General features: G+C 48.5%; 1 protein-coding gene across 3 annotated transcripts; it reads right to left on the reverse strand.

Annotated features, from left to right (window-relative positions):
- Positions 1-274: 274 nt before the first annotated feature.
- ABHD4 (abhydrolase domain containing 4, N-acyl phospholipase B) lies at positions 275-18,075 on the reverse strand. Of its 3 annotated transcripts, none has more exons than XM_084767045.1 (7): positions 17,886-18,075; positions 8,298-8,386; positions 7,015-7,387; positions 6,713-6,867; positions 4,793-4,904; positions 2,244-2,430; positions 275-1,669 (listed from the first exon to the last, which is right to left on the reverse strand). In XM_084767045.1, the coding sequence occupies exons 2-7, from the start codon at positions 8,335-8,337 to the stop codon at positions 1,580-1,582; spliced, it is 957 nt and encodes a 318-aa protein (XP_084623171.1). In that variant the 5' UTR covers positions 8,338-8,386; positions 17,886-18,075; the 3' UTR covers positions 275-1,579. The 3 variants fall into 3 exon arrangements, with proteins under 3 accessions (XP_084623171.1, XP_084623169.1, XP_084623170.1); XM_084767043.1 differs by lacking the exon at positions 17,886-18,075 and adding an exon at positions 11,471-11,576; XM_084767044.1 differs by lacking the exon at positions 17,886-18,075 and adding an exon at positions 11,358-11,476.
- Between the last annotated feature and the right edge of the window lie 206 nt (positions 18,076-18,281).

Consider the following 18,281-nt stretch of genomic DNA (forward strand, 5'->3'; position numbering starts at 1 on the left):
GTGCTGACTAGGCAGAACAGAGCATCCCACTCTGTCCCAGTCTCCTACTGACAGGCTGAACCCGCCTGTGCTCTGGGCTAACTCCTCTCCCATCATGAGCAGGCTGTCTGACATAGTCTGTGCTTTCCTGAACTTGGAGGTAAACTACCTGGGAGAGGAGTGGATGGAGGTGGCACCTGTTTGGTTCCACTGTCTTGTTTGGTGACTGCACGGACTGCTGTGAGGCAGTACCACTCAGTACTCTTGTTGAATCAACAGTAAGCATCATCATCACTGACAGTTTTTACTCTTCTTTATTAATATAGAAAAGGAGCCTGAGGCAGCTGGACCAGTAGTACAAAGCACCAGGAGTTAATACTATTCTGGTGAGAGGGTTGGCTTTATAAAAGTGAAGGCGCAGGCAGGAGCTGCCCGGCTTCTGGGGCCAGGCCCAGCCTAGTACCCAGACCTTAGAGCAGGACCTGGAATGAGATCCACTGGAGAGGGCTGATGGGTAATTTTGAAACAGAGTGAGTTGGAGACCATGGTGACAGATGACGGGCATAGAGGGTCAGGCAGTGAGAAGTGATTTGTGGCTGATAAAAGACAGAGAACTGCTGGCTTAAAGCTCCCCAGGGAGCCACGGGAAGGGGCTTTCAGCTCAGGCCAGGTAGGAAATGCTGCAGATGGCTGTGGACTCTGCGGATGCAGAGATGGCCCTAGGGTGGAAGGGCCTTTCCACTCCCCACCAGGAGCCACCTTTGCTCTATACTACACATGGGGCTTTAGGGCCCAAGGCACAGAAGAGGCTTAGAGCCTCACAGTGGGAGGAACAAGGGGAAAGGGACTCAAGTGTCCCAGCTTAGGCAACCAGGACTGAGACACAGGGCAAGATAATAGTGTATCTGCATAAGAGATTAGTTAGGATGTGGAGCAAGGTTAGTTTAGAACCGGCTCTTCATGAAACCTTAGTGCACAAAGCTTGCATGCTGGAAGTTGGCAGACCTAGGCTATAGACTCATCGCTGCTGAACTAATCACACAGAGCTGTTACAGCCTTTATATCTCTTTCCTCGTCTGGCAACAAGAGCCTGGTTATGACCTCCGAGGCTGTGGAAGGGGGTGGGCAGGTGGCTAGAGCTGCTCTAGGTGGGTTAAGTGGGGCTGAGTTTGGATGGAGGCATGGAGTGACGGAGAAGGAAGATGTTCCTGGACGGAACCTACTCTCAGATACGTTCCCAAACTAGAAAGGCTGCTGGGAGGCCTCCTCTGTGCAGGGGGGTGCGGGGGGGAAGGCCATGCATGGCCTGCCCAATCTCCTCACAGTTACCACCTCGTAACACGTGGCGTGGAGAGGATGGGTGGCGCTGGGCAACCCTTTATGCTCTACCCCAGAGTGGGGAGTTCAAGGCCTCTGGTGGAGTCTGCCTCTTGCCCTCAGCATGGGATCGGAAGTGTTCTTTTTCACTGTGGTCCTATGACAGCCTGCGACTCTGCCTGGCTGGCACGTGTTAGTTGGTGAGGAAAGGACAGAGATTCTGCCTAAGACAGGGAGACAGATGACAGCAACTCCGGCTTCCTCCTCTCCCGCTCACAGCAGCTCAGTCAACCGAGTTACAGATCTCCTCCACCACAGCATTGAAGATGTGTGGCTGGTCGGCGTAGACATGGTGCGATGCACCCTCAATCTCCTGTGGACAGATGACAGTGGTGGCTCAGCTCGTTAGTCCCAGCACTGGGAAGTGGTCCCACCATCTCCTCCTCATGAGTCACACTTGCCTGTTACCCTCAGCTTTTTGAAGGGGCAAGCCTCTACCCTTTTTCTGGGTGCTGCACATTCCTTTGGGAAGCAACACATATGCAAAGCTCACTTTTGTCTGAAGGGGACATCCACTGCGTCTTTCCTGCTGCATCTGCTTGTATTATGCAGGAGGCAGGACCACGGTGACTTGGTAGGAATGGGAGGTGCAAGTGACAGAAGCGTGGTAGGAAGTCTTTACTGCAACCCCTGGCTTTTCAGCCTGTGGCTCACAGCTCTGCTTCCAGAAGAACTCGCCTGGCTGCTGGCTGGGAACCTGCCTTTTAGCTGAACCGGGTTACACAGAAAAAGGAAATTGCTAACCATCTGGCAGAGAGGGAAACCTTTCAAAGCCACGGCTCTATCTCAGCTGCATGTTTTTCGTCCTGTCTTTGATCACCCTTTGTTGTCCAAGACTTTCCCCAACATGTGCACTGCAACCCCGACTCCTTAGCAAGCCAGCCTACCATGTCCCGGACATAGGAATCCGGCCTCTGCATCTTCACCTTCTTCCCTGTGCTGGTGTCTATCCAGGTGTTGGCCCCATAGATCATGGTGATGGGCACGTCTTTTCGAATTAAGTGAATTCGCTCCAACATGGGGCGCCGGGCCCAGCCGAAGGACTCCATCATGACTTTGAACGCTGTTTCCCCACTGGCAGAACCGAACAGTGAGGCGAGGGGCAGAGAAGCCAAAAATCAACCTGCAGCCCTTCAGAGACTGGCTGGAACTTAGTGTCTTTGCTTTCTCCATGCGGCCAGCACTGGCTCATTAAATATTCACAAGATTAGGGGATGAGTGACCGCCTCAAGGCATACCTGTGGAAACCTCCCCGTGACCTGGGGAGAGTACTTATGCAGCACATGGTTACCCCCCCACCCTCAGCTGGGTGAGGGGGCACAGGAACAGGACGAGTGTGGTGTCTGCCCTCCTGGAAATGGCATTGTTGCTTACATCTTTGGAAGGTGGTGGCTAACTAATTACATAATTGTGCTTTTAATTCAACATTTCTCAAAGATTATGAAGGTGTGTGTGTGTGTGTGTGTGTGTGTGTGCGCGCGCGCGCGCACGCTATAAGACACAGGGAAAGGAGGGGCTTAGCTGATGAGGCGGGGGAGGGAGAATTCACTACAGGTGAGTCCTGAAGAGTGAGTGCTATACCAAGAGGCCTTTGCTAAAATCACTCTGGTTTAAAGAATGAAACTGTGTCAGGCTTTTGAGACCGGGGCTCAGCGGCTTCTGCTAGGGGGACGCCACAAATGTGACATCTATCTCCCTGTCAGGTGTGTGAGGCTGGGACAGGAGCCAGCTTTCTGACTAGCTTGCAGCTTTCGTGGGAGGTAGGGGAGGTTGGGGACAATGCACCCTCCTGGGCTCTGCCTGTTTGATGTAGTTATACTCCTGCTTGCCTCTGCACCCAGCAGCAGAAGCAGAGAGCATCTCTACGGGATACTGCGTCATAAAGCCAGAGGACAGCTCAATTGTCTCATATGGCGGCTGGAGGGCACTGCGGGCAACTCCTGAGGCCGGGATGACAAGAATGGAGAGACGCACAGAGCTCCCACATCTGGACAGAGCAGAAGGTGCCACTCAGACATTTCCCCTTCTCCAGACTTCCTCTTTTCCAAAGGACTGATGGGAATTACTTAGAACTTCTCAGTTATAGTAACCAGAGCTTAGTGCTATAAAGCCGAGTGACGTCTGGAGGGAGAGGATGAGAGCTGGCCACCTGATGGCATCTTTGCTCCATCTGGGACATGAACAAGTAGCAAGAGCACATACATATTCTGTGGCTTAGACTGAGAGGCCGTTGCACGGAACTAGTGTCTAGAGGTCATGCTGGACAGTCGGAGGTCTCTGGAAGTTTGCCAGGCAAAACCTCTACAACTTGCCCTTAAGTCTCCAACATGTAGGTCTTGGATGAAGGGAAGGGCAGGATTGTGCCAGTTGGGCCTTTAGGACAATAATGAAGCCATGGGAGCTAAGAGGAGCCAGAGAACAGAAAGCTGGGGGGAGGGGGCGCTCGCTTTGGCTGCTGGGCTTCCTGTAGCACATACTCTAACCGGGGCCCTGCTGTTGGCAATACTCCGCGCAATGCTGGCCCCCACGCTGCAGCGAGACTAATGTTCACAGCACTGCTGAAAGGCCTAGCCCTGCCCTCCTCATAGCCTTGGGCTGACAGTGACTTCACAGGCTTGGAAAGAGGTGGGTAGTGTCTGTGCCTCCTGCACGCTCAGGGTGAGGTCTCCACAGGGCGGTGCTACTAATGTGCCCTGCTGGTGTTAGCCTCTCACAGGGCCTGCCTGCGGAAGAAGATTCCTTTCCTGGCTGCGGATGCTGCCAAAATTGCAGGCCAGCAAGGCTGCGGGGCTTGCTTGGGAGCAGCGAGACATGAGAACCTCTCACAGTTCTGAGAAGACTTCTGTGCCTCTAAAAGAGGTAAAGGATTTTTATGCCAGTTCTAAGCTATTTCAAAAGTGTATATAATTAAAATGCACATTCTTTGAGTGTATTCCAGAAATGTATTCTAGCTATATCACGTGTATGTATAGAAAGGACACATGCAAGGGGCCTCTCTGAATCAATGTTACAGGACATATTAGACTGAAAGCGAGGACATTTAGAAACCAAAGGTTCTGGATGGGCAAAGACTTCTCTTTCTCTACTTGCTTTTCAAACAAACAAAGGAAAAAAGAAACTACATTTGACTATAAAATACAACAATTTTTAAAAATCAGTTTTACAGTTAAAAAATATCTTTTGAATGTTTTCCACGGCTTCTCATCATGCCAGCTGCTGATCGCTAGGGAAGCCGTGAGGTCTTCCTCTACAGAGGACAGCATGTTCAGTTAAATCTAGTATCTTCTATACCTTTAGCGACCATGCCTAGGGAACACTCTGGAAATGACCAGCCTGCTGGTGCCTGTGCCCCTACCCCCTTCGGCATAGGACCCTGCGGCTCAAGCTTTACTCTTGAGCCACCCGCCACTGGGCTGCTCCTGGGAGCCGTGCTCACCTGGGATTCTGTGCATTGCAGTGGTAGATGTATTCCGAGATGGTATCGTCTTCAAAGAAGTCTGCGAACTTGCGCTTGAAGTCTGGACGGAACCTCTGCACCAGCCCCGGCCCTGGGAGTAGACAGAGAAACGCTGGGCATGGTGGCACCTGCCTGTAATTCCAGCACTCAGGAGGCAGAGGCAGGAGGATTATTTCAAGTTCAGGGTCAGTCCAGGGATATGGTGAGACACTATTTTAAGCCCCTACCAAAGAACACAATGAACAATAACAACCCAAACCAAAACCAAAACCCAAACCCCAAGAACAGAAAACAACCACACAGCAGCCAGCACGGATGGTGGCAGTGGAGAGAGAGGATAAATCCCACCTGCTTGTGTTCAAACAACCTTAACCAAATTTATCTCTCTAAGGAATTATATTTCCTTTATGCCTTTAACATGACAGTGGCAAGAAGAGTGCAGAAGCCTGCTGGGAGGCAACGGATGACTTCAAATGTCACAATTTGAATCTTTGGTCACCAATGAGTTCAGTGACAGTCTTCCATCCCCAAGGACCCTGTTAGCTGTCACTTTAGTAAGTCCCAAGACTTTTCCTATGGGTTAACAAGTTCTGGGAGGCTCTGTGGTTGAGAGGACTTTTGTTTACAGTCTGAGTTATGACCACCACCACCCCCAGACTCCCCGTCTCCCCACCCGCCGGAACCTTATGGCCTTTACTCTTCTGAAGGTAGCAGATAAAACCAGACCATTTTCCAAGCACGCTCTCATTTCAGGCTGTAGCAGAATCCACGTAAAAGGTGACTTTAACAGCACTGCTGGCCCGGCTTCGTCACCGTGCACACACAGGTGCAGGCATGCTGGTAGACCGCGAGGACAGGGTCTACTGGCCTCTTCCCTTGTCCTGGCAGGCTTTTGTGAGCGTTATCTGGAGAGCTTCAGTGAATATAGCCATAGACTCTGTCTGCCCTCTACCACAGTCCTCCATGGCTGCCAGGCGGCCACCCAACACAGCAGTTGATGCCCTACATGGACCTGGTCAGATCCAAGGCCAGGGGAGGGAGAATGGTTAGAGCAGGAAGGATGGCAGGAAGTCTTCTGGAGTCACCTGGACTCTGAGGTCAGCCCTCTGTCCACCTGTCCCCGCTTTGGCACCTGTGCCTCTTGCTTGCTCCTTTTCTTCCAGAACTCCTGTGCTGCCTTCAGCATCGGTGCTCATTTCCCACTCCGTATTAGGAGCCATTCTGTTTCAGTCACTGTGACAGGCAACTACTGAACATTTCTATATAAACATAAGCTATCAGTACAAAACAGGGGTCACCAACCTTTTCAGTAAAATGAATCTGCTTCTTATGTCACCAGTGTAAAAAGCTCCTCAAAGGGAAGGGTGTGGCCAGTGCGAGGTGAGCAGGCAAAGCCTCTGACACTACGCACTATAGTGTATCCTGTCTCTTTCTGTCTCTTTTGCGGCTACTTTAGGTTAAGAAATCCAGAAGAGGGAGATGTGGTGTGTCTCTGGAGGAGGGCACGGCTCAGAGGGACCTGTCTGTCACTGTGTTCTGTTAGAAGCTTAGGATCTGAGCCCTCATTGCTGTAGGTGCTTGGGGAGCCATGGAACGGAATGCGATGGTGGTTACTGCGCTAACAGGTTGTCACCAACAGGCTGTCAAACAGACTCACTCGTGCAGCTGACAAGCAGCACGTTGGAGCCCCTTCCTTTCTCTGGGCTCTGCCAACATGTAAGGCAGCCATTCCATTCTATCTGCTGATGCAGATGAAGGGAAAATACACCAGTCATCTGAACCCTCCAATGCAGGAGGCCACGTACACCAAGCTGGGTGGTGGCGAACGGGACGGTGGCGAATGGGATAGTTGAAATGTCTTGGTTTAAAGACAGAATTTCTTATCTGGAGGTGACTCACCCCAAGGCCCAGCCACTCGAAGAACAGCTAGTGGATTGGAACGTCCCAGGACAGATGCCACAGCCTTGACCCAGGTTGGAGGTGCACGGATCTCACTGGGGTCAGTTGGTCGTAGAGGAAAGCCCCATGGGTCCACCAGGATAAGGTGTTTAACTCTATATTGGCAGAGAAAATAAACAGAGGATACACTGCATCTGCTTGGAGGTACCCTAGCTTTGAAGCTGCTGGAGAGTGAGAAATAACTATTGGGACACGCCTCATAAGGCATGGAGTCATGAGGGCGAAGGGCAGCTTCCCCTTACCTTTCGGGGTACTTGATAGAGTAAGAAGTGGCCAGGAACCCTCCTAGACTGTGCCCCAGCAGGATCATGGTGGGGATGCCCATGGTCTCCCGCCATGTCTCTATTGAGGTCACAAACTCATCTTCAGCTCCTTCTGGGTCCCGTGGGAACGTTGGCCTCGAGCTTCGCCCAAAACCAAGCAGATCAAAGGTGTGCAGTGTGCGGCGGGCACTCAGTGAATCCATGTTGAGGATCCAGAGGCCCACACCACCCCCAAAGCCATGGACCATCACCAGAGGGGTGCGGTCCTTTTGCTCTGGGCTCACAGTCACCGTCCAGATCTTGTTCTGGTTTGGGAGGGATACATAACGGGCCAGGAACTTGTTCTGGAGACCTGGGAAGGGTGAACCAACAAGAACGCTTGCTGAGAAGACAGACATTTTACCTTGTCTTCAGTTTTTGTTTTTTTTCTTTCTAAAGGGATCAGTGTGGTCTCCATAGTGAGTTCCAGGACAGCCAGGGCCACATAGAAAGACCCAGTCACCGCTCTTCTCAATAATAAATAAATAAATAAATAATTAAATAAAGTAAAAAGAAAACAAGCTGAGGAAGCCGTGCATGGGACACAAGCCTGTACGCCACATTCCTCTATGGTCTCTGTCTCAGTTCCTGCCTCCATGTTCCTGTCTTAGATTCTAAGCTTCATGATGGACTGTAATCTATAAGCCATATCAGCCTTTCCCCCCCAAGTTTGATTTGGTCAGTGTTTTATCACAGGAACAAAAGGGAACTAAAACAGCCCCCATTTGTAGCCTGACCATGGGGGAGAATCTTAAGTCGGGCCATGTAACCCTGACTCCCCCATCTTCAGATCCAGGTGGAGGTGGTGATGAGAGTGGGCTGAGCCAAGGACTCGTTCCTCTTAGGCACTGATGTGGTTCCCTTCAGGTGCAGAGAGAGCTCTAGCTGGGCCGAGCAGCAGGGTGGAGATGACCATGGTGGGGTATGGGGGAGACAGGGTCCCAGGGTCCTTTAAACCAGTAGCTATTGCTGCTCTTGACTTCTTGAGCTTCTTAAACATTGCTCATGGGATCTGGTCTACCACTGGAGCTACCACAGGGCTAGGGAGTTGGGGGACCCCTATGGTGGGATACTGTACTGTCTGCATCTCCCCTCAAACCACTGATTCTCTTCCTTTAGCTCCTAAGGAGCAATCAGTGAGCTTAGCGGGTCCATGTTGGGGAAGACCCTGTGTCTTTTCCAAACCTTTTAAAGGGGAGAAGCAAACGGTCCCTTCTACTTACACTGGAGGATCCTGGCTTCCACGTTCTTCAGCTGAGACATGGAAGTGGGGCGCCAAGTGGGAAGCCAGCTACTCAGCCAGCCCTGAGGCCTACAACAAGACACAGAGGCGCTTATTGCCAACACTGAAAAGGAAGCACTGTCCTTAGGCTTGCTGATAGCTCCAAGAGTTATCAGGGAACAAGGTGTTTCCCAGCCTCAGGAGGCCTGTCCTTCATGGGCCTCGGTGTCAGCCATGCCCGAGCAGCCCGATAGACTGTTACTCTTTCCCTGACAAATGGCTATAACAACAACGGCCCTTAAGAGACAGCAGATACCATGGCCACAAAACTTGACTTTCCCACATTCATTATCTTCCTGGAGCTTTACAACTCCTCTTTGTTATTGGTTATCATAATTTATGTTTGAGGAGATTACAGAGGGAGAGGGAGTGACTTTAATATTTCCATTATTCTTTGTCTTTTTAGGGTAAGGCATCTGCTGCCTTTCTTGCTTCGGGAGGTTTGGGGTGCCGTTAGTGCCTGATTGGGAGACCTGTCAGCTGGACTTGGAGCTGGGGCAGACAGAATTCAGGGTGGGATATCTCAATTCATGTCCTACTGTTGTGTCCACCAAAAGGCACAGGTTGCCTCTGGCCCATTTTTCAGGTTATAAAATGAGAAGAAAGCTTACCTATGTCCTAGGGTAAAACTGATAAGTTATCCTGCTTCCTCCCCCACACCCGGTGACTAAGCCACGGAAGAGAAGAGGTTACAGGCATTAGCTCTGGCGTACACAGTCCTCCTGGATTTGCATTACAGACCCACCACTGATGCACAAACTGGCGTGGAGGTCCAGATACGGAAGAAACCTTGTCAAGGTGCCTGCCACAAATTCAGTAGCTCAGTGAGTTACAGTTTTTGTTCTACCTTTTGTACCTTGCCTGCTATTTCTCTTTTTGTGAACTATGCCTTGGTGAAGGTGATGGGCTGATTGCCAGAAGCTGCAGCAAGGGCTTGTGGGTCTGAGCATGAGAGGACAATGTCATCCTATTCTCAGCTTCCCATAGTGCACACTGCGGGGCCCTGAGCATCGTGTGAAGCACAGGGTTTAGATTTGGGTATTTTCTTGGAGATCACATAGTCTGGCTTCTGCTTCACAGGTGGGCAATCTATGTGCAGAGTGGTCACACACAAGTTAGAAAACAGATGCCTGCTCTGTGGACCTTCCAGCCTCAGCTTTTTGAGGCCATATTGGAAGACTCTTGTATATAACCACATCTTCGTTGCATCTGCTTTCTGAAGGGAGTGTCATCCAAAGCCAGAAGTTAGAGTTGTAATCCCAACACGGCCACTTACCAGCAATGTGACTGGGACACACTGGTGTTCTTGTTAGTTCCTTCACCCTTAAAGGGGAGGTAACTATATCTGCCTCATAAGTTTCTAAAAACTTTGTGATTAACATCTAAAGCACATAGATAAACTCCAATCAACATTGTTTTCCCTTGGCTGAATTGTGACCTGTATATAGTATTACTATTTTGTAAGTAGCTACTCTCAATGAAAGTTTGAGGTTAAAAACAACAACAACCACCACCACCAATCAACCAAACAACTAAACAAAACAAAAAGCCCTAGTGTTGCTGTGGGAGTGATACAGCAATGGCTTTGGTCAGATGAAAGCTGTGTCTTGACCAGTCGAATCCTAGGCCATTCAGCCTACCAGAATTCCCTGTGGGATGCAGCGCCTGGATCGGGATCACAGATCTTGGCCAGTCTCAAAAGAGAAACTTCCTCTTTACATTGTGGACTATAACACGTCAGATCGTGACACCTGACCCTCACATATCTCTAACTCCACAGCAGAGCTCAAGAGAAGTGCTGTCCCATGAGACAGCACCACTGGCAGCGGTCCACACAGTTCTGGAAGGGGTGGGGGTGGGGGGCTGGGAACTATGTGCACAGCTCTTCCTTTTTTCTCTAAAAACAATCCAGAAAGAGAACAGGCAACGGTGCCTGTCATACTGTGCCGGTGCTCTTTCTGAGGTAAGAGATGAGGTGGGAAAGTGAGGCAAGCGATCCCTTAACAAGGCAGGTTAACCACGAACTTAGCCCCTGGCCTGGGTGGTGCCTGTCATTCTCTGAGGGTGAATAGAGCAGTTCTGTGGTGAGAGAGAACCTGTTCTAGACCCCTGTAATCGAGCAAGTCTCTGGATTTTTATGTGCATCAGCATCTGTTGCTTTACTTGTATAAGGGAGCCAAATGACCTGTGCCCTTTATGGTTCTAACGCTGTTTCCTCAAGTCACTGTAGGCATCATAAATTTCGTCTTGGAAAGCAAGACTCTGCCGGGCAGTTCTTTCAAGCCCCTTAAGCTATTATTTGCTATTGTTACAAAGTTATTTCGTTCTGCAGTCTAGGTGTTCTGCAGATCCAAAGGGACAAATATTAGGTCAAAGGAAGGCCCTGTTCCCGTGAAACCCTCGGAGCTGAGTCATCCTCCGAGCAACTTTTTCTTGATCCTGTTAGAACGCCACCACACCACCCACAGGTGGCATCTCAAACTTGATGCCCTTGGATGAGCAGTAACCCCGCCCCCCCAACCTAACAAACCTATTTCTGAAACCATAATAGTAAGCATGTGTTGACGATTAAGAAACTATCAAGGACGATTGCAAGCAGAGTGTGTCAAGGCGGCCAAGGGCTACAGGAATTTGTAAGCCAGTTCCACACTAATCCCAGAACAGCGGAGATTTCTCTCTCCTACCCATGCCTTCTCCGTCAGGGCCTTTCACACCCACGACTATAGTCCTGGGGCAAGTCTCCACACGTACTCGGCTGCTGCCCCCTCATCCGCGGCTCTCAAGCTTGCTTTGGGGGCGGGGAGAGCAAGTGTTTCCATCGCGCATTACCACCAATCCAACTGGGCTACCAGGGGGCGATCGCGAAGACTTAAGTGGAAAGTCAGAGTACCCAGGCTGAACGCAAGCTCATCCCTCAACGCTCCCCTAGCTCCGCAGCCTTCGCATCCCACAGCACTCCCGGGGCTCCTCAGCACAACCCATTCCCTCCCTGGAAGCCAACCTGAAAAGGAAAGGCGGGGAAGTCTGAAGCTGTCCGAAACCACAGACAGTCCCCGGATCCTGGCCCGGACAGATAGACAGAGACAGAAAGAGAAACGGACAGGAGTAACTCACTGCTGCTCCAGATCATCAGCCATAGTAAACAAGCCCTGCCGGGTCGAGCTGAGCCAGCCCAGCCCTCCGCTTGACGCCAGAACCAGCTGACCCAAAGCAGTATCGGATAACAAAGGGGGTGGAGCCGGAGGCGGGGCCTGGGTCGCTAGTGGGGTCCAAGCGAGGGCGCCCGTGGCTGGAGGGCCAGCACCTAGCCATGGCTGGAACAGTTGGGGTGCTTCCTTCTGTTTGCTCCTGAGTCCAGGCTGCGTCCAGGCTGAACACTAGGGGTCCCACAAAAGTAGAATCCTAATCCGGATCACACACCTCTCGGGGACAGTGAAGGAGAGAGGTAGTTTAAAACTCCCGGTCTCTCTTCGAAACGCCACCAGCTCCACCTCTCCCTCAATTCGAGAGTGAAGGAATTGCTCTGCCTCTTGCAAACTCCTTAGTGTCCCTCTATAGCTTAGGTCCCGGAGGCTTCACTTGCCTTTGGTCGTCCTACTGAAATGATTTAGATGTCCGTGGAGGCATCATAGGTTTCTCCCTAGAAAAAAAGACCTTGCATATTGTAACCTAAGATTTCCAGATTCCAGGGTGGGGGTGGGGGGTGGGGGAAGCAAGACGTCTAGTTAAAGTTGAATTTTAGGCAGCAGGTTTTAAGACTAAGTATGTTCCATGCAATATTTGGGGCATTCTGTATTTACACACAGCTCTAAGCAGAGGTGACATCTGTCAAGATAAGCATCCCCCCCCCCCCCCCCCCCCCCCCCGCCTTTCCAAGGGTGTTTGGCTTTAACCAAGTTTCCAAGGAAAAAGCAGCTGGATCCTGGTTACGTTTGGAGGACCTCCCTTCCCTGAGGAGCGTCAGTTAAAGGACTAACATGTAAGGCTGGACATGCTTTATGTATGTGGGTGTGGGATACAGGATGTGGGATGCGAAGTCACTTCGCCCAGAAGCTCCAAACACATTTCAGGCTGGATCAGCAGAGAAGCCAAATCTTGCATGCATTTGAACTGGCAAAGGAGGTGCTCTGGTTCAGACTCTCCACGCCATCAGGTTACCATACTTCAGGGGAGAGACATTTACAAAAGTACTTTTCTTTTTCTTTCCTCCTCTCTTTTGAAGTTTTATTCATATTCTCTCTCCCCCCACCCCCTCTCCTCTCTCTCCTTCTCTTCTTCCTCCTCCCCCCGCCCCCATCTGTCTCTCTGTCTCTCTCTCCAGGTCTTATGCATCCCAGGCTGGCCTCATATTTGATGTGTATCTGAGGATGACCTCGTACTTCCGTTTCTACCTCTGCAGTGCTGGGACTGCAGGTGTGTGTGGCCAGGTATGTTGATTCAGGACTGTTTGCTAGGTGGCACTTTACCTGCTGAGCTATTGGTCGTAAAGTACTTTTCTCTGGTCTTCCTGAAAGACCTAGGAGGACCTGAGATTTCTTCTTTCCCAAAACACAATGTTAAACTGATCATTATAGGAGTTTAAAGTTTAAGGGAATTGGAATTTTCAGAATTTGCCATTTATTCTTCTGGCCAAGCACAGTGGTCCTAAGACCCAGTACAGAGTCATTGGGAAGGCCTGCTAGCAACTCCCGCCCTCAGATTTGAATTCAGCTAGCTTGGTTTGAGGCTAGAAAGCTGCATTTTTCCCCCCAGAAGCATTGAAGGTGCTGGTATTCCAGGAGACCCACTAGTTAATTAAAATCCTAGGTCACAAGTCTGGGTCAAGTTCAAGTTCTTGGCCTTGCCATTTAGCCATTTCCCGATTTGGGCAAGTCATTGTGTATGGTTGCTTCTTTGGATTGTGTCCTGTGAGAATTAACTAAGATAATTCAAAGAAACATTTATCACGCTTACTCTAAAAATGTTACACCGTATGTCCAAAGCCCAAACATTATGTCCGCACAAAGAATCCAAGGATAAAAAGAAAGGAAATGACCTGATCTGGTGGTCCCCACAGACTTCCCTAGGCTGGCTGTGGAGACCTGGCAACTATGTAGTCAGAACTTAGCTCAGACTTCCCCTCTTCTGAAGGAGCCCTCCATGTCATTCTAACCATGACTTGTTTATTCTCTTCAGAACATTATTTGAAAGGCTCTTGTATATTTCTTTAAAAAAAAAAAAGATTTATTTAAGTATACAGTGTTTCACCTTCATATATGCCTGCATGCCAGAATAGGGCACCAGATCCCACTATAGGTGGCTGTGAGCCACCATGTGGTTGCTGGGAACTGAACTCTGGACCTTTGGAAGAGCAGGCCGTGCTCTTAACCTCTGAGCCATCTATGTCTTACTCATTATGTTTCCCTCCACTAGAAACTAAGTTTCCTAGGGAATCTTGCTTATCTAGTACTGTGCTTTGCTCCTAGCACCTAGACCAGGTACTGCAAGGGGTAGTGCTTGGTACTTGATAAAGGCATGGATGAGCAGTTTTGTAAGCAGAAGCACAAGTGATTGCTTACAAAAAGAAGTACTAAATGCTTTTGGTTTTGGGGGGATATATTCTAAACGACACATCAGAAATTCTGGCCTCTTTTCTCAGGACAACAAAAGCTCCCACTTTTCTGATAACCTGTAAAATGTGGGTCCTTTTGAGCAAGGTTGATCAGGTGGAACTGGTATCAGGGCTCTAGATTCTAGAACATATATCAGGAACATGTACAGAGAGCACGTGTACTCCGTCTCCACACATTCCAAATCAGTCTTAGCAGAGCTGTTTAGAAGGAAGAAATTAGAATATATTATATGGATATATAGACAACTCTATATGGATATATAGATAAATAGAATATATATATATATATAGAATCTATCTATCTATTTATCTAGAATAGAATATATGGAGAATCTCTTTTATAAGTAACGTTCATTTTAAGGTATCCCCAGACCAGAGATAAGTCAGATGGACCTGCTAGAGTTATATACAATGAAATGGACTCTTGGGTGCTACTCTAGACAGGGCTCTGGAGAGAAAAATGCATTTCCCCTTCATGTCCTGAAGTCAAATCACATGGTGTACACACATGGAAGAAAATACATCCTCCTGTCTACAAGACATATGATTTAAAGAAAAACACAAATGATTTGATGCACTATTAAAGTATTGCATTCTTAAAAAAAAATAGAGCATTTTATGTGTATGAGTGTTTTGTTGCCCAAGGAAGTCAGGAGATGTTATTGGATTTCCTGGCACTGGAGGCATGGATGGTTGTTAGTTTCCATGTTGGCACTGGGAACTGAACCCAGGTCCTCCACAAGAGCAACACGTGTGTTTAACCACTGAGTCATCTCTATTAATTTAGTCCCCAGAATAGAACCTAATCTGCCAACCTCTTTTCCTGTGCCTGCAAGTCATCATTAAACACTATCAAAGCAGGTGGAGTTGATAAGCTGATGTAGCCCAGACCTGGACGGAACACATCATCCCTTCAGATGGGTGTTGCTGACTTCGAATGAATGAGGTGAGTCTTAGACTAAACATAGGCACTAAGTAAAAGAGCTTCAGGGTCCTCTGCCCAATGCTAGCCATATGTGGCTTAATTGAAAAAAAAAAAAAAGACCCAGCAATGTGTGGATGGGTGAGGCAGGTACATGGAAGAGTATATGCTCACACAGGCCAAAACAGGTTCCCCTAGAGCTGCAGTTACAGGTGTTTGCCAGCTGCCTGGCCTGGGGATTGGGCACTGAGCTCAGGCCCTCTGCAGGAGCAGCAAACATTCTTTAACTGCTGAACCTCCTCTTCAGCTGCTGGCTTAGTATTAAATTAACAAAAATCAAACTCTCCTTGGTTACTCCTAGCTATACTTTTATTGCTTGGGTAGGCGCACATATCTAGTTATTCCTATACCGACGGGTATAGACATCTCCATTAGAGAAAATTCTACTCAACAGGGTAGTGCTGCTCAAGCACAATGCTTTCAGGTCTGTGTTGTATGGTGCTCAACAATTCTTAGTAACCCCCTTCCAAGGATATATGCTACTCCTATGAAGGGAAATATGACAAATTCTTTTTTGTTGCCAGAGAACCCTCCCCCCGCCCCAAGAGCTGAGAGAGACAAAGGATTCTGAGTTGCCGCACTCCAGGAATGACCAGGTGAAGGGACACAGGCTCGCCCGAGACCTTTGCTGCTGGACTAGAACTTGGATCAGAGACACCATACTTGGGAGAACTCACTTTGTGTTACTAAAATTTGATTCCATTACACTTTTCTTCTTCTTCTTCTTCTTCTTCTTCTTCTTCTTCTTCTTCTTCTTCTTCTTCTTCTTCTTCTTCTTCTTCTTCTTTTTTTAAAGAATCCAGTGTTGGAGGTATAAGGTCAGACGTATAGTAGTAGTACAGTATGTGCCTAGCATGCCAGATCCCTAGCACCATGAGCAAGCAGGCAGCTTCCTTTGTTTGCTGAATTAGATAGAGCACAAGGGAAGAAAAGTCTTGGTCTAATTGGAACTAAGATTTAAGAAGTGGATGGTTACACGCTAGAGAGAAGCGAAAGGGGTCAAGGCCAAAGAGAAAATACAAAGAGAAAGAACCAAGAAACAGACTCCTCTCCAACTCTGTAGAATTTGTGTTTGTCTTAGTAGAGAATATAGTTTCTTATTAGGAAAAAGGATGCCAAAGTCAGGACTCTGCCCCCGGGAGCACCTCTGACCCCTCCGCCCGCCCATAGCTTATGTTGTTGAGCATCTTAGTTATGAAGCCTCTAAGATCTTCTCGGACCTCTGCTTTAGCTTTAAATCTAGTTTGTCTCTCGCCGGCCAACTGATTTGCAGTCCTGGTACCATCATCTATTGGGCGCCCAAATTACTGGAGCTCTGCAGTATGGTCAACTTTTAATTATTCGAAGAAACAGGAAACAGAGATAGTTCACATCAAGATGAACTACTAATAAGAGCAAGCATTTTCTGAGCATTTACCAACCACTACACACTGTGCTAAGTATATAATGTTTGCCACCATCTCATCTAATCCCAACAATGCGCTGCAGTGACCCAGGTATTAGTATTTCCTTAGAAATGGACAACGAGACCTAAGTGTCATAGTGGTGAGTACATGTAATTTCAGCACTTGGTGAGCACAGGCAGGAGGATGCACGTTGGAATCCACTCTGGGATACACAGTTAAGTCCCAAGTGAGGCTACGTAAAGAAACCTGGTCTAAAAGAAGAGGACGACAGAAACCACAAATTAAATGCTACGCGATCAGGCTCAGGTTAGATAGTTAGTAGTAGGTAGGGTCAAAGTTCAAAGCTGCTGGAAGGAGCTGGAATGATGGCATAGAAGTTTCCTGGGGAATTCGTCACTGGATGGTAAAACCAGCCACTTAGCCTGCGCGGTCTCAGGCTGACTAGCAGAGGAATCGGCTTCCCCTGCTCATGATGAGGCAGGGAGAAAAGGTCACTTGCAATTATGTGCAGTAGGAACAAGTCTGGTTATCCTTCCTCACCCTTCCCGCTCCGCAGCAACGCAAGAGCGCTGAGGCCAGATTTCTTAAGCAGTGAAAAGTCCTTGGTTGGGAGTATTGGGGTTACCTCTTCTAACAGACTATGGCTTTCCAAGGACCCCTGTGATTGACTGGAACCATAAGGCTGTGGTGCTAAGTGTTTCCAGGGTAAACACAAACAACAAATGACAATAAAGGAATGGTGTTCAGTTGCTGTTTTAGAAACGTTGCTCATTTAGGGATGTAGGGCAGTTGAAAGTGCCTTAAACGCTGAAATGAAATAACCGATTGTATGCGGATAGACTTTTCTTTTTAAATTAATTAATTAATTAATTAATTAATTAATTTATTTATATTGTATAGTGTTCTGTGTGCATGTACGCTTGCAGGCCAGAAGAGGGCATTAGATCACATTATAGATGTTTGTGAGCAGCCACCCTATGGTTGCTGGAAATTGAACTCAGAACCTCTCGAAGAGCAGCCAGTGCTCTTAACCTCTGAGCCATCTCTCCCGCCTGCGGGTAGACTTTTCAACCGAAAGACGAGATACTAGGTTTAGAAAGTCAGGTTACTGTGAACTTGTAAGGGCAATACAACCTAGATGGCAGAACTTAAGTTTTCTTTAAAAAGAAACAAAACAAAACAAAACAAAAACAAACAAACAAATAACCCCCCAAAACAGCTAATTGTACTTTTTTTAAACTTCAAACTTTCATATCTTTTTCTATAAAATGATTTGGAAAGGCTAAGGTCGAACCAAAAAACATGCTCTTGCGAGCCTTTCAACGGTGACATCTCCGGATATTACAACAGGTTTAAGATGTCAGTATGGGATGGATTGCTGTTGATCCTGACCATGAACTAACTCTACGCACAAGTAACTAGCTCTCTTTTTAGACGACTGGTTGGTTGGCCTAAAAATCCCTATCACTTAACCACAAACTATGGGCTTTCCTCGGATACCCCACAAACGTTTGTTGAATGAATGCATACCTGCGGGCTTAGGGTCTTAGTAGGACCAGACCCAGCCTTCCAGTTCAGGATCCTGTAGCGCTCAACCCTCGCCCGCCAGCGCAAACTGGCGCTTGCACCGGATAAACATAGTTCTCAATGCGGAACTTGACCTGCTCTAATGATCAGTCACAGGTATCTTCAGATTGAGCTTTTAAGAGAATCACTGCCAGGTAGGTTAAATCCCTGGACCGCCGGCTTGGTTTCTAAGCAGAATCCCACCTTTGACCACTGAGGACACGGGGATCGAAGAGAGCCGGAACTCTCGGGCAGGCTACGCTGTCCGCAGTTAAGCTTCTCCCCCTGTTGCCGTCACAAATCTCGTCGCCAGAGCAACAGTGGGCGTCCACAATCACGGGGCGGAAATAAAGATGTAGT

This window comes from Acomys minous, assembly GCF_964271855.1.
Source record: "Acomys minous genome assembly, chromosome: 18".
Taxonomy (NCBI): Eukaryota; Metazoa; Chordata; class Mammalia; order Rodentia; family Muridae; genus Acomys; species Acomys minous.